This window comes from Lottia gigantea (assembly GCF_000327385.1).
Source record: "Lottia gigantea unplaced genomic scaffold LOTGIsca_36, whole genome shotgun sequence".
Classification (NCBI taxonomy): Eukaryota; Metazoa; Mollusca; class Gastropoda; family Lottiidae; genus Lottia; species Lottia gigantea.
Window position 1 is genome coordinate 2,002,942 of NW_008709220.1, and position 16,621 is coordinate 2,019,562.

At 36.7% G+C, this 16,621-nt stretch overlaps 2 protein-coding genes across 2 annotated transcripts; one reads left to right on the forward strand and one right to left on the reverse strand.

Annotated features, from left to right (window-relative positions):
• Positions 1–2,646: 2,646 nt before the first annotated feature.
• Positions 2,647–4,146, forward strand: LOTGIDRAFT_162889 (hypothetical protein; the record flags this gene model as incomplete). Its single annotated transcript, XM_009058907.1, has 3 exons — positions 2,647–2,804; positions 3,554–3,628; positions 3,984–4,146. 3 exons carry the CDS (start codon positions 2,647–2,649, stop codon positions 4,144–4,146), a joined length of 396 nt encoding a protein of 131 aa, XP_009057155.1.
• Positions 4,147–7,006: 2,860 nt separating this feature from the next.
• On the reverse strand, positions 7,007–13,387 carry LOTGIDRAFT_233236 (hypothetical protein). The gene is made up of 6 exons (XM_009058908.1): positions 13,099–13,387; positions 12,395–12,490; positions 11,455–11,550; positions 9,584–9,766; positions 7,880–8,059; positions 7,007–7,613 (listed from the first exon to the last, which is right to left on the reverse strand). The coding sequence occupies exons 1-6, from the start codon at positions 13,364–13,366 to the stop codon at positions 7,069–7,071; spliced, it is 1,368 nt and encodes a 455-aa protein (XP_009057156.1). The 5' UTR covers positions 13,367–13,387; the 3' UTR covers positions 7,007–7,068.
• Between the last annotated feature and the right edge of the window lie 3,234 nt (positions 13,388–16,621).

Sequence of the window (16,621 nt, forward strand, 5' to 3'; positions counted from 1 at the left end):
ATTATTATTCTTACGTTCTTCATTATAGTGGTTTACTAAAACAGTCACGAGCAGGGAAAAATAATCCTGTCGCTGAATTAAAGGCTTATCCTCCAGATAGGAGACTATGTGTTGTGTTTACCTTAAAGGAATATTTATGTAGAACATCCGAGTTACGGAATGGTAAAAATCCTTTATTTATTAGTTTTATCAAACCTTACAAATCTGTGTCGAAGATGACAATAAGTAGATGGTTACTTCGGGTTATGTCAAACTCGGGAATTGATCGTAATAAATATAAATCTCATAGTATTAGAAGTGCTGCAACATCTAAAGCTAATGCTAAATTTGTGCCAATAGAAGACATTCTACATGTAGCAGGATGGACAAATACAAAAACTTTTGCCAAGTTTTATGACAAAAATATTGTAGAAAATAATTTATGCAGTGTTGCTGTTTTCAGTTTATAAATAAACTGTAATTTTTAACTTTGTCTTCTTTATAACAATTTGGCTTTGAAGTCTCATATGAGATCGGAAGTGGTTATGACGTAATAGAATCCCCCAACTAAACTATACTTACCTTGGTTAAAGGTGACGTTTGGTTGGGATTCTATGTAGTTATTGTAACCACTGGAGGGATCAGATGCCCTCCCTGGTAAATGATATTTACCCCTCCCAGGTTTAGGTGATAAACCAAGCGTCTGTTTTGTACTGAATCTTGTCAAATTCTTATAAAGTATGGCTGTAAATACTGACTAGTTAGAGGTTTGGCGCGCATCTCATCTGATCGCTCCAGTGGTTACGATGACTACATAGAATCCCAACCAAACGTCACCTTTAACCAAGGTAGCCTAAATACGATGGCAACAATTCCTCTTTCAGCATTCTTATAACGTCTCCCTCGAAATTCTTATAAACTCGATCTTGACGAATTTAGGGTTCTATCGCTATAGAAACGGCACCTCTTTAGATGGCTGGGCTTTCATCTCTGAATAGATTTTCCCGGCAAGTGACTTTTACAGTTTTAATTTCTATGTTTACATCATGTTAACAAAAGGCAGCGTTCATTTTTAACAAGAAAATACAATATAATATAAGAGATAAAGATTGGCTGTGCGACCAGTTATCCCTGATTATCAGTGATTAGTTTCGTTCGTGTTTGAACTCTTCGGACTGATTAGACTCACCTTGTGGGGTTCTATTTATACTGTTCATGGACCCCGGTGGAAGGTTACCGGGGTATGGGTTTTACCGGGGTTGCCTGGGTTCGTAAGTATCGGGGTTACCGGGGTGGATTTTACCGGGGTTACCGGAGTTGATCAGTACCGGGATTGGTTTATTCCAAGGTAGGAGGGTTTAACTATAGGGGTTACCGGGGTTGATCAGTACCGGGATTGGTTTGTTCCAAGGGAGGAGGGTTTAAGACTGGGCAGTCGTGATCCCCTTTCAACACTCGGAATTTATAACCGCCGTGGTGGAAGAAAATCCATCGGCTAAAAGACAAAGAGTCTACTTTTCCACCAACCAAGTCTGCCAAAGCTAATGCTAAAGAAGTGAACCTATCTATCCTACCAGCCGCCTTTCACTTCCATTTACCGAGACACTCCAGTCAAAATCTCGACTACTTAATAATCAACCGACTCGGCACCAACCCGGATCTAACACAGTCTACAGCCAATAGGCCCTCCATTTAACTCCATTGGATTATCAGATTGCAAACTTTCTAATGGGATCAATGACAAATCTAAACTTAGACACCCTCACTTCTTTCTTTGTTAAGAAAATACAATATGTTTGGAAGCCGACTGCGGCTCACGACTACGAGAAAGCGAGTAAATTAGACTTCTCGCCCATGAGAAAGCGAGTGTAAAAAATGCGAGGATAAAGGGAGAAAATTTTCCTTGCATTCTCACCCTTTTCCTCGTCTTTTTCATCGCCTTTTTCCTTTTCCTTTTTTCTTTTCGAAGAAGGGTTTATATTGGCGTCACCCATGTCCGTCCGTCCACAATTGTTCCTAAACACTCTAGAAGGCGCAATTCTTGGCGGATTTTGAAGAAACTTGGTATGAGTTATGAGTTATTGTAATTCTTACAATTAAGTGTTTTAATTTAGATTCGCGGAATTGATCAATCTGTTAGGATCTGAAAAAAGTTTGGACAATTGAGGATTAAATCTATTATATACCTTATTCACGCGTCGACCAAATTGAATCGAGAACTAAGCTCACAACGCAAACAATAAAAAAGGTTACTTTGTGTCACTGCATAAATTCTCCACCTTGACAGCATTATCGCCTCCTTCTCCAATCCCACTAACTCAAACCTAATCATATTTTACATCATTAAATTTGCAATTGATTAAGTTTTTTAATGATACACCTAGATGAATTTCGCCGTCGCACATTTACTATAAAGTGTAGTTTTAAGCCCTTTTCTCGCTGTTGAACGAATAATTAAAGAGAAGCTGACATGGATCTCAATATCGCTTATAAGACATTTTTTTTAAATATCTATAACTATTTAATACAATTTCCAAAGTTATACAGCAATAATACAGCTCAATGCCTCAGAAAAACTCTTTTTATGCCACCCCTGCACCGGTCGTTAATCAGACAGTCGTTAATAGTCGCCATTTTTGTGTGACGTCACAGAGGTAAAGAGCAAACATGGCGCACCGTGAAAGTGATAGCAGCAACTCGACTGATTTCGAAAGAAATGTAATTTTATCGTGTTCTGAGAGCTCCTATGATCTTGAGGAATCTGATAGTGAAAGAGGGAGATCTCCATATAATTTTGCAGAAGGTCACGACAATTTGCCGTATAGGTACGAACCCTATGCCTCCGACGCCGATGGTGACGATGAGGGTAGCGGGAGTGAAGATGGTGAACCAGCTGCTACAGGGGGCATTCCTGCCGATTTTAGTAGGCTGAACAATATTGAATGGCAAGTTGAACACATTGTTTTATAGAAAGTCGTTTAAAGTCAGATTTTCCTTGATTTTAATATGCTTGACGGAAATTGAAAGTCACATCAAGCGTTACTATAAATAGGCTAGATGCGTGACGCCATTTGTCTTATAGAAAAGGGATTCCCTGTGGCTTCCTACCCTGGTTCAGTATGTTTATTTTCTCTTATGTAAAATAATGCGTCATTTCTGGGTGTAGAAATCCAGAAAACATCAGTTAATTCCAGTCATTACTGAGTTGCTAAGTTAGTGGTTTTTGACATTCATTCGAGTTTGACATAGGCCTAGGCAATTGTAACAAAAAAAGAAACAAAACAAAAGACAGTTAACTGGAATGTTGTTCTTTATCATTTAAAGTTAGTTTAGCCCATTTACAACCCCATATCATTTGCAATAAAAAAATCAAGTGCTAACCATCCGAACTGCAAAACGAAACTCGAAATCCAATACATCATTTTGGCAGGTAGTGAACTTTCATATGAAGAAGTATATCAATGTAAGCAAGTATTTCATAATGAAAAGTGGTATCAGGTGTCTACAAGAGTAAGCACACCCATCATATATATAATTATTATAATATATTTAAAATACCTTCTTCTAATTTCAGGTGTCAACGTGGCACATGCTCTTATATCAATATGGAAAAACCGGAAGATGTGTTTGCTGCATTGAGCTTGAGAGGGTGAGAGAGAAGAATGAGGGTCAAGCTGGGGATTGTATAACACAGCACCCAGCTTTCCAAACAGTCTGTCTGGACCCAGTTGTACTTGATGTAGCCTACAGCCACTACAAGCAGCATTATGGGCCGATGGACAAATCCCAAAATGAGTCAGTGAACATATTAGTATTTACCCTCTGTCCTTTTCAACAAATAACAGTTTTATAATAAAAATGTCAAATGTGACAGTTGCTTGTTTTATGACCTGGTATTTCATTGCCTAATACATAATCACATGTTTTTATACAAATTATGCATCAACAAAATGCATCATTTAAGTATAACATTTTGATGCATTTTTATTATGATTATATTTCAGACGCCGCAGATATACAGCCTATCGTCAGTTTGTGCGCTGGATATGGGACTTCCTTGGTAAAAACATCAGAGAACCGCTTCCTGCATGTGTTGTCACACAAGTAAGACAGAGATATCCTTCACCAGAATTTACAGGTTTCCTGGATGTGGAGTCTGCTTCTTAATAAAAAGTAATAAAAGCAATAATCTCTTTATTTCACATGGGTCAAAATTAGGTCTATTATTTCAAAGTGAAATGGGATCAATCATCATCGTGTCTGGACACGGATACTTCTGTAGTTGTTGCGTCTCATCTTCTCTGTCTGACATCCAGTAGTCTGAGTAGAGTGTCCATTACATGGCATCAAGGAAACAGTAGTATCAGGACTCACTGGGGCTTCATTTGAATGTGGCTCTGTAGGTACAGGCATTAAGATCTTTTCCAACACCTAAAATCTCAATAAACAAGGCTTTATTTTCCTACTCCACTCACACATCCATGCTTACTTTTACTTTAGTTACATACTAATAGTAATAAAAATAGGGGAAATAGTGCCAACAGACCCAAATAGGACCAAAAGTAAACAAAGGACCATTACTTATCGTCTTGTGGTGGCTAAATTAACATGTACAATGCCGATTAAGATCTATGCCGAGTTTGAAAAGCTATGAAATTGTTTATATTGGTCTTACGTGAAAAAAAAAACGAATAGGCCTAATAATTCTTACTCTGGCTTTTTCCCTCTTTTCAAAAGCTCCACGAATACGCTTTTTTGGCACTGGAACATCGTCCTGACTATCTCTGGGATTTCGGAATATGGTTGGGACGGCATCTGGTGATCTTCGTTAAAATGGACGCTGCAAATGTTGCTCCATTTCGTAGCAGACCAGTCAACACGTGTATTCTGAACATTTTTCTCCCAAATTCTTCTTAATTTTGGTTCAGTAGGGAACAGGTGAATGCTGATGTTCAAATCCTCATCCTTTTCATTGGAACAACCACCTACAACACACCTCCTAGGCATTTTTACTAAATTTTTAAATATACTTTCTGCGTTCACAAGCGTAAGAAAGCAAGGTGGCGTTACCACAGTGACGTCACATCCGCCTTCTCCACTTTCTCTCAACTATTGATCGTGGAATTTCTCGCGGGAATATTAAAAACGACAACTACGTAGTTATTAGCTATTTATTTATCATATTTCTTGTTCCTTTTGTTAAAGTTTCGCATACATAATTGATTTTACGCGAATAGTCTGTTGAATGTCGGATGACGCAAAAGCCTATTCCTTCATTTGACGTCGCCATCTTTTCAATGGATGACGTAATTTGCGTTATGAACCTCGCTTTCAGTGTCACAAAAACGAGGCGTGAAAAAGGTCTATCTACTGGTACCTCTGCGTTTCCTTTAGTACGGATCCGGTCCGGATGCGGATACGGCAAAAATCACTTTCATTGAAATAAGTAAGGGTGTTTCCTTATATACGGTTCCGTATGCGGCATCCGGGACGTTTTTTTTATGCTACCAATCTGTTTGCTATCCTGAATCTAGCGATAGTCCTAATGCAGTTCTTCTGAGAATCAATCCATTGTCGGCTTTCGCCCCGTTATACCTCAAAGAAGACTCTTAATGCAACTGACCGTCCCTGTCTAACCCAAATGAAATCAATAAAATAACTTCTCATCCATCTCCTAGATAAGGGATTTTGAACACTGAACTAAAATTTGCAAATTAAGTGGTTTTTTTTTTAACCGAATTCAATGTTTTTCAAAAGGAAACAGTCTAAAAATCAATCGAAACCTGTCAGCCAGTTTGGCCATTTGACTGCTATTTTACTGCTTTACTTTTCTAAATTAGAAAAAAAGCTCTAAATAAATTGTAACGGTTCAAATTTCTTAGAAATAATTATTATGCTCAATTTCAAAGTCCTTGTGAATAGTGAATTTGAAAATATTTTTTCATTTCTTTGGCACTTCTAATCTAGTTGAATTTGAAATGACAATATCTGGTGTTAATCTAATCTCAATAAAACAAGTTTGATGAAAACCGTTTGACTTTCACTTCTTTTTTAGAATTTTAGAATTTGAGAAATTTTTGAATGTCCCAAAAACATAGGCCTCGGACACCCACACTTATCCAGGTATAGTCTGGGACTTACAGTCGATCTTTATGTTACGGCACTTCCAAGTTCTATCAAGGGAGATAACTACAATTAAGAAGAATTCAATCAGTCTTCTGTCCGACTATTCTTTTGGTATCAGTCTTCATGACCGTCAAGCGCGCTCGAAACAGTTCTGTCTATTACTGGTCAGTCCAAACGAAGGAATCAGTCTACATGACCGTCTTACTAAGCACACGTGGTAACATTGCGACATCCTCAGTCCTGGTACATGGAAATTATATTCAAGAAAAGGCTGAGTTGTGCTAAAAACATGGCATCTTGTTTCGTCTCAATGAAGAAATGTGTTTTATGTATATCGGGGAATCTTATACCATCAATTAGCACCATTTCAATTTTCAATTAGACGTCACTAATCGTAAAGGGCCTCATGTGAAATAAGCATGAACACTTAGTGGAATTGCAGGAACCATAGACATCTGACTCAAAATTGGAATGGTGCAAAATGTTGCTATCAGTCTCCCTGATACACATACAATAAATTATAAAACCTCTTTACATCCCTGTAATTCGGCATAGTATCGTACTATCAATATTGTATTGTTGGTTGGTTTGGTCAATGTAAATAAACCTGTTATTGTTACATGGATGGTAAGTTACTTCGCATCTTAGGATACTTGTTGCTGATGTTGGAGGCTCCTGGCACGAATAAAATTACTTTTCAGCCGGTAACTTGCTCATTACCTAAGACTATATTTAACACATTGTGGTTTTAATTGAAGGTATACAACCCCCTGGCGCCCAGATGTTAGAGGAGTTAAACCATCCCTTTCTACTCCATCTCTCGATGCAACCAGCTTTAATCAGGAATCTTTACTTTCTAAATCTACATCTACCCTGACCAACAGGTCATTAATAACACGACAAAACTGCATTATAATTTATTGTCATCAAAATAATAGAAATACACGTACTGAATATACGACATTAACAAAGCGACGCAGCTATGGGATCAAAAACTCCTTGAATTTCATCAAACGTGTCAAGAAATACAGCAGCAATATCAGAGTTAACAAACTTTTCCAGGTCAGCCAGACCGACATCCGGGCCAATTCCGTAGGCACTGATATCGATGTTGAAGATCATATTTGCATCAGATTGAGGATTAGTCGAGTTTCCGGTAGTTAGTAGTATTATTAGGTCCATGGTATCAGGCCGTCTATTGTTAAAAGCAGTGTCCTGGGCTGTACTTACACCAAACGAGGCATCACCAAGGCCACCTCGATTTACTAGTGCGCGGATTTTTGTTGCCAATGTATTGGGGTCACTTGGGGACAGAGGAATTATATCTTCATCAGGTTGAAAATTACCACTAAAAACTACAAGACCAACATATGCTGTCCTCGGGAAAACAACAAAACCTGAATCTGCTATCGCGTTTATCATCGTGGTGAAATTATCAGAAGTAACCGATGATGATCCATCCACAACAAAAACTACATCTATTGGTAAAGATTCACATTTTTTTGACGCTGAAATAGAAGTAGAATATAATGATAAATCTGGCTTTATTAAACCCGTGTAAATGAGAAAACTGAACAATATATGTCTATAGTGAATATGTAACAAAGTTCAGCAAGAGTATCGATGGTAATTGCTATCAAGAAGAGATAATAATTAAATGGTAAATATGATTACATGTATGATAATGATTAACGTATATTCCGAAGGTAATTGCGATCAGAAACACGTAGTGCAGAGGTAATTCGTTTAATGACAACGCAGTTGGCTTACTTACGTTGACAAACTAGGATATCGGTTTCCCATCGTCCTGATGCCAGACACGAGATCACAGTTTTACCACTTAGACGTTCATTTCCCTCATCACAAGTGTAGGTGGCATTGTTGGGAAATGTGCTATCACCATTAACAGTTCCCGTTGATAAAGTACCTTCTGGAGGAGGTCCACAATCTTTAGCTGAAAAAAGACAGTTGAAGTAAGCAATAGCTGTAAAGTCATAGCCTGGTAACCCCCTATATTCTGAGCGACTATAGCCCAGTTCGCTTCTAGAACTGTGGACAGCTCTGAGCGTGATACATGACCTTACCCTATGGCATCGGAATCTTTTGGTACTTGTAGCATTTTAAATCAAGGATAATTATACATGCTTAATGCCTTTACAGTCACTGTAGACGAGTTTACTTTAACGCTGTAAACAAGTCTTCTTTAAACTGGTTCTTGTTGTTGTTGAGATCTACTTGCAGGATGCAGGATAAGAAATACTCGTCTATTAACAACTATAATTTATTTACATTCAATAACTGGAGATCTACACTAATCCAAGAAGTATACCCAAGACTCTTAGAACGATCCGATCCTCTCCCCAGCTAAAGAATGAATGATCCAAACCCTAACTACCCTCCTATTTATCTCTCCCACTAGATGGCTAACATATGAAATATTTGTTTTGTAAAAAAAATCCCTTGCTGTTCCTGAACTCTAATAGCCATGCCTAACCGAGCATAAACGATTCATTTTCTTTTCCCCTATAATTTCTTAATCTCTCAGTGTCTCCTTCCCTGCCAAAATGGGATAGGTCTCCTTTGTATACGTACGTTCTGTTTCTGTTTCTAATTACTTACATAACCACCACGCCGATATTAATTGCAAAGTGTTGAAGATTACAGATTACCCCTATTTGATTATTACATGTTGAAGGCTACCCCCCGTGATTACTCCTATTTGACTATTACATGTTGAAGGCTACCCCCGTGATTACCCTTATAGTTTCTTCTGGACTAATGTAGATCTCTTACAACGATTAGCAATATTACACCACTGGCTTACTTAAGTTGACAGATTAGTACATCAGTTTCCCATTGTCCTGATGCCAGACACGAGATCTCAGTTTTATCACTTACACGTTCATGTCCCTCATCACAAGTGTAGGTGGCAGTGTTGGGAAATGTGCTACCACCATTAACAGTTCCCTGTGATAAAATACCTTGCGGAGGGTCTCCACAATCTTTAGCTGAGATATTTAGACATCAGAAAAACAATTCGTGATACAAGAAGAATGTATATAGCCTTGTTAAACTTGCCTAATCTTATTTTGGGTATATGGTGTCACTTACCTTGCTCCAGTGGCGGTGTCTACTCAATGAGACTGGGCTACAAATAGGGGACAGACTGACTTAGAGGAGGGACAACAGCTGGCGATGTTGAAGCGCGAAGACAAAAGAGTCCGACTGATTATATGAAAAATTTCTCCACAAGACAAAGAAAGAACTGATTTGGTGCCTTCTGACACATATTTTGTGTCAAAACGTACAAAAATCATTCTTCTAATTTTTTTAAAATTCAATTGGGGGATACAAACCATTTTTCTAATATTCCGTCAGTTAAGTATACGTTAGAATTATGTTTGTAGATTGTGACCCATTAGCAAGAATGAGATTCTTTGTTCTTCTGTCGTAATGCAATAAGTGACTAGATACTTACCTTGACAAACTAGAATATTAGCAACATCCCACTGGCCTGATGCTAGACATTTAATACTGAAATCACCACTTGCTACTTCATATCCTTCATTACAAGTGTAGTCTGCTTCGTTTGGGAATGTCGTACCACTTGCTGCAGTTCCTGTAGAAAAATTACCCGGTGGAACAGCTCCACAATCTATCGCTGAAATAGAAGTAGAATATAATAATAAGCCTGGACTTTTTTTATACCTGAAGATTAATTGAGAAGAACGAACAATATATAAAATCGAGCAAGAGTATCGATGGAAATTGCTATCAAGGCGAGGCAATATTGAGATGACTATACATATAGCTGATATTGGGCTCTATCAACTGGTAAAGTAAATATTGAGATGACTATACAAATAGCTGATATTGGGCTCTATTAACTGGTAAAGTAAATATTTAGATGACTTTACAAATAGTTTTAATTGAACTCTATCGGTAAAAAGTTGATACCAATATAAATAGCTATAATAGAGCTTTTTTCTATCTATAAAAGTATAGAGTACAGCTGGGAGTATCGGCGATATTTATGGCCGGAACACACGTGCCTCCATTTAAACATGGGGATTCACCTTCAATATCACAGACCCCTAGACCTGTCAAAACACAGAATGCCATTGAAATAATATTTTCAATCTAACTAAGAATGGAGCTCACGTTCATTTCTCCCTGTAAAGTATGTGTGGGTTTTTAAAACCAAGGAGTATTGAAATTTGCAACGCAATGTTTTGTGGCAAATTGCAATCTATTTGTCTTGCATTTTTTTGTACTAATTTCTTTTTCTACTTATAGTCGCAATGTCCAGTAAAAACTACAATGCCAGGTATGTTCTGACTTGATTATCTGTAATATCTTGTCGTTCGTTAGTGTTTAAATGTAAAATTTCGCCCATTCGGAAAGACATTATCTATCTATCATTTATCCACCGATTTTGATGGGCCTTTCTTGATATATTGTCTAGACAATGACAGTTTTTAACCTTGCACCTTGTATTGTGACGTTTGTTCCTGATTGTCAAAATTGAAAGTATATTTCCAAATTCTCGACTGATTGTGACGAAACTTAGTGAAATTGTTTATTATCACCCATCCTACTTTTCTGCACCTAGAGAACTAATGAAGACGGACTATGTCATGCAGTATGACATAGTCCGTCTTCATTAGCTCTCAAGGTTCATGGACGAAAGGACCGACATTTATACATGAACAAAATATCATATGCAAGGAACAAAAGCAAAACTCATTATTTTGAAGGAATTACATTCTTTCGAAATCAATTTGGTTTTTTGAATTTTTAAATAATTTAATTAAAATGAACAATTTCCCTCCCTTTCTCGCCTTTTTCCTCGCTTTTTTTACCCTCGCTTTCTCGCCTTTTTCCTCGCTCTTTTTACCCTCGCTTTCTCGCCTTTTTCCTCGCTTTTTTTACCCTCGCTTTCTCGCCTTTTTCCTCGCTTTTTTTACCCTCCCTTTCTCGCCTTTTTCCTCGCTTTTTTTACCCTCCCTTTCTCGCCTTTTTCCTCGCTTTTTTTACCCTCCCTTTCTCGCCTTTTCCTCGCTTTGTCGTCTCTCGACTTCTCGTAGGCAAGAAGTCGGGGGTAATATGGAAGCAGCGGACTTCCATATCTATAGTAATTGCACGTTGTTTAACCCGAAATACGGAATTTGTAAGATAGTCTACAAATTATTTTTTATATATGAATGAACATGACCTACAAAGTAAAACGATGACCAAGATCGAATCTGGAAGTAACATGAAGCCGTATTAGTATCAGTTCTTTTTCTTTTGGGGTGGGGGTTGTTTGTTGAGGTAGAAGTTTTAAGATTTATTTTAGATCGAACTTACTGCAATCTTCACCGGATGTTCCTGGTAGACAGTTACATTTCAATTTACCATCTTCTGCCACTAAGTTTCCACCATTTTGACATTCCGGAATTGGCTCTAATAATGATACAAATAAAGATTTACTCAAAAACATTTTTAATGGTAATGGTAAACAAAATACACGGGGACCGTAATTTTTTGTGCTGTCTTACAAAATTATCTATGATGTCTATCTGGTTCTTACTAAACTTTCTATGGTCTCTTACTAGACTGTCCATGGGATCTTACTAAACTGTCTATATCATCTTACTAAACTGTCTATGGTGTCTTATTAAACTGTCTATGGTGTCTTACTAAACTGTCTATGGTGTCTTACTAAATTGTATATGATGTCTTACTAAACTGTCTATGGTGTCCTACTAAATTGTCTCTGGTTTTTACTAAACTGTCTATGGTGTCTTACTAAACGATGGTGTCTTACTCAACTGTCTATTGGATCCTACTAAACTGTCTATGGTATCTTACTAAACTGTCTATGGTATCTTACTAAACTGTCTATGGGATATTACTAAACTGTCTATGGGATCTTACTTAACTGTCTATGGGATATTACTAAACTGTCTATGGGATCTTACTAAACTGTCTATGGTGTCTTATTAAACTGTCTATGGGATCTTACTAAACTGTCTATGGGATCTTACTTAACTGTCTATGGTGTCTTACTAAACTGTCTATGGTGTCTTACTAAAATGTATATGGTGTCTTACTAAACTGTCTATGGTGTCTTACTAAAATGTATATGATGTCTTACTAAACTGTCTATGGCGTCTTACTAAACTATCTATCGAATCTTATTTAACTGTTTAAAGCGTTCCCTGTATACTCTTCTATAAGCCTACTGAGATTTGTTGACCCATTAATTTTCCGGAATAGAAAATTCCGAGACTATAAAGATCCATACCTGAACAGAAATGTCCATGAAACCCAGTATAACATTGACATATTCCATCAACACATTTCCCGTTACAATTACAGTCTATCATGACACAGGGATCAGCTGAAATTGACAAAGTATCATGGGTGTATCTGTAAAGGGTTACAGGTCTGGCTTATTTAAAGAACAATTATCATCAACCCACGACAGTAACTACATTAATTGAGCTCAAAGTCCATTAAATCTCTGGATTTCTAGAAGGAGGAGGCGACAAAACATAGCGGCGGATTTGACTGCGACTGCAAAACGACAATCTGACATCTCATTTTCACTACAAAGCATCATTATTGTGTGTGGAAATGATTAGGCATATGGCTTATTATCAACTAGATGGTGTTTTTTTCCGACCACCAATCAGAAAATCTCATTTTCGCTACCAAGAAAACAAATATTAACAACTGTAGACAACTCCTGAGTAAATCCAGAGATTGAAAGTCGCCGCAAATCCAATTGCTGTCAGATGATGTCAGTAAGAAGTGTAATATTGTGGTCTTGACTAGTCTCTCCTTAACAAGAGTTACTTCCCATAAAGTTGGACAAATTTACCTGCTCCTACTGCTATATGGCAGGAAGTGGGCTTGGTAAAGAGTACAAAAGCAAGACTGAACTAACTGCTAGCTTTATCTTTATGAATACCTCCCTTGACTCATATTTACAAGTATAAGACTTACGGTTTGGGCAGGTGAAGTGTGTAACGATATATTTCACTATGGACCATTTCATACATGAACCATTAGTTATCTCGGGAAGATTGTATCTACTTCCAGCTTGATATCGATAGTATCTACCTCCAGCTTGATATCGATAGTATCTACCTCCAGCTTGATATCGATAGTATCTACGACCCCCTTGATATCGATAGTATCTACGATAGAATCCCTCTCCAACATCAATCAAAACAAGTACAACCAACACAGCAACAAGACAATGTAAACGCATGTTTATTTGTGACTAAAATTCCTGTAAAAAGAATTTATAGCATACATCATGTAAATTCACGAAAGCGCCGCGTTTTCATTTTTGAAATTGCCACGAACCTATTGCCACTGAGGGATCCGTGGCTGATAACTCCATGGCGGTCGAGGGGCCGAATCCCCCGTGGCTGAAGAGCATGGTGTGTTGTGAAAATCGCTTTCGTTATCTTATGTAAAATACGTTACGATGTTTTATCACGCAACAGTACTGTTCCTTTTTGTGTACACGCTCAACCTGATATGAAATTTATTAAGTATTGTTCCTGGGTTCATAACACGGGTTCATAAAAACAATATAAACAGGTTAATAACTATGCAAATGATGTAGGTCATGTATTCATGCGCCACGTACACAAAAGAATATGACATCCTTTGACACCTTTTTATTCTTAACAAAATTGTTCCAAATAACATAACTTTGATTAAAAGTTTCAATTTAATAATCACACGAATGTGTATACCTAGATATTATTTGTTACGCTTACAAGTAAATGATGTAGAAGGTGGAAAAAGGCTGACCTCAAAATAAAGGCAATCATCACTTATATAGACACAATACGTTGGATTTAAGAAAATATGCATTTATTGATAAATAACATCTTTTTTCGAACTTGCAAATTTAAACTGCAACAAATTTTCTATTATCAATATCTTCATTTTGTATGCATATTTCTTACCGTTTGGTCACCATCTTGTTACGTGATAACAAAGGACTCTTGGTCCTTTGCCAAGTAAATGTGACCTGTTTTTATAAATGTATTCACGATTTACTTGGCTTCAAATAGTATCTAAACACTAGTCATATACAATCTGGGTTAATGCATCGATCTAAGATTTATTCTTCGATCAAATTATAAATGATTTAAAATTTAATACAAAACTAGTTTGAAATTAGAATATTTTGTCTCTTTATAAATAACACTAATTTTTCAAATTTGATACAGCCAAGGGAATAAGAATTCTAATAGCTCGGTCATCCTTGTCACTAATAGCTAGTAAAATTTAACAATGCAAAATGTAAATCACAAGACCATGCCGTAAATGCCATGATAGTGGTGTATTTAAACCCCCTTTACTATATTCTGCAGACCCCCTATACTATTCGCAGACCTTCTTGGAAACTTTGAAACATTCTGACGGTCACTCCCCAAGAATTTTTTTTTACCACAACTACATCCTCATCATGAGATGCCTTGAACACTGTACCAAAGGCACCACTCCCAATTTCCTCTAGATTTGAAATCTCTTTCCACTTTAAGTTTGAAAATAGGAGTATATCACATGAACTTAAGCTTTGACAACATTGGTGTGATGTTATTACTTTATTTAACCTTGGAGTAATGACTGACTGGAGGAACATCGCCTCCCAACAAATAGATCAGCAGGGGCTAACCGATAGCGAATTCGAGATTGACCCCGTTGATATTGAGAACTTTGATGATGATTTTGACATCGAGGAAGTTTACTGTATATTCGGAGCTATTTGTCTGGAAGATCTAGATCTAAGTATTTGTTGCGGAAAATGCAGTAGAATTTGGTTCCATCGGAATTGCGTCGGGATATTAGCAGACAATATTTTTAATGAAGATGTTTTGATTTGCGAAAGTTGTACGACTAGTAATAATGAAGGTAAATAGGGGCCTACTATGTGGTAAACTATTTTTCCGCCATTTAATATTAAAATATAGATAGGTAAATTATTTAGTTAGCAATTTAAATTTTAATGTTATAATAAATTTGTATTTGTGAATCATTGAAATTAATTGAAATTAATACATTCAGTACCCAATCAGGTACTAGGCCTAAAAACAGGTGTAAATTTTCTGATTGTTTGAAAAATAGGAGCCTACTTTGTTCACTACCATTTAATATGCATTAGTTAGGTAAATTAAGTAAATTATTTAGGTTAATAAAAATTCTTAATTTGCTGGATACTTAGACCTAAAAATCAATTCTCCTCCATAAAAAGCTAACATTTGACTACGAATAACTTTGGTCCGCACGGTTCATTGAAAATGTGTCGTTTTCATTGAACTTTCATCTTTCGAATTATGGTTATGATTTATTCAGGTGATCTCCGGCACTAACATTAATTGATGTTTGAGTACACATACATCCTAAAATATCATAGAATTGTTCAAATCCAACAACTCATCGTCAAAATCTTAGTTTTCAATCGATTTTTAAAAAAAAAAATCAAGAAAACCGTTTTTCATGGTTTCAACTGCGCATGCATGTTGTTTAAACATAAAGGGTACGTTCGATTGCGCATCTCGGCTACAATCGTGGCCGCTACTGACATGGAATGGATCGAGTGGGTTGCTACGTAGGGTCAAGCGGGTTGCTACGTAGAGTCAAGCGGCACTGATTGTCGACGCACGCTATAGTTTTCTATAGGCGATGTTCCTCCAGTCAATCATTACTCCAAGATTTAACTTGTCCTCCTTAATCTTTCGGAAATATGCAGTTTTAAAAATAAGTGATTTAAATATTCATAAGGCCCCTTAAAGTTCCAATTAACGTAACAAAAAAATAAATTCTAATGTACAAATCCACAGCTTAAAGAAACAGCTTTAAAAAAATTATAAAAAAAACTCTAATTAGAGAAGATGTAAATATTACAAAGAATTTAGAAGATAATGTAACAGGTCATTCAGTCAAAAGGTGTTAATTTCACAAGTTTTAGTAGTAGTAGTTTACAACTACTGCAGTGTTATTATTTATAACTAAACAAAACAAAAAAAAAAGGAATTTTGAAAGCTCATAATAACATTAGACAAAAAATACAAATTCATAATTATATTAGTATATGTATATAAGTGTATGTATTGATAAAATTCTTTTTATATCGAGTATAATGTGAAAATTCCGCTGTTTAAAATGGCCTAGTAAAGATATTGTTCCATCAGTTTTAAAACATTGACAGTCTAGTCCCATTTATGGTTCACTCAATATAAATGCCGAGAACGTAAAATAGCTCGGAAACTGACAGATCTGTGTCAAACAGGTCTAGATTTGCTTTACTATAACATTTTTCTTGATCAAATTCTGCTGCGTGCCATATTGCAATATCAAAATTAGGTTTGTGGACCTTTGGAGAAATTTCGAATAAAAGACAATAGCATAGAGTGACGAGGAAGCGTGACCAGGCCTTGTCCTAGGCAGTAGCTGAAATAGGGGCACACGCCCGCCCCCTTTGTGCTTGAGTTTTAAGAGAAAA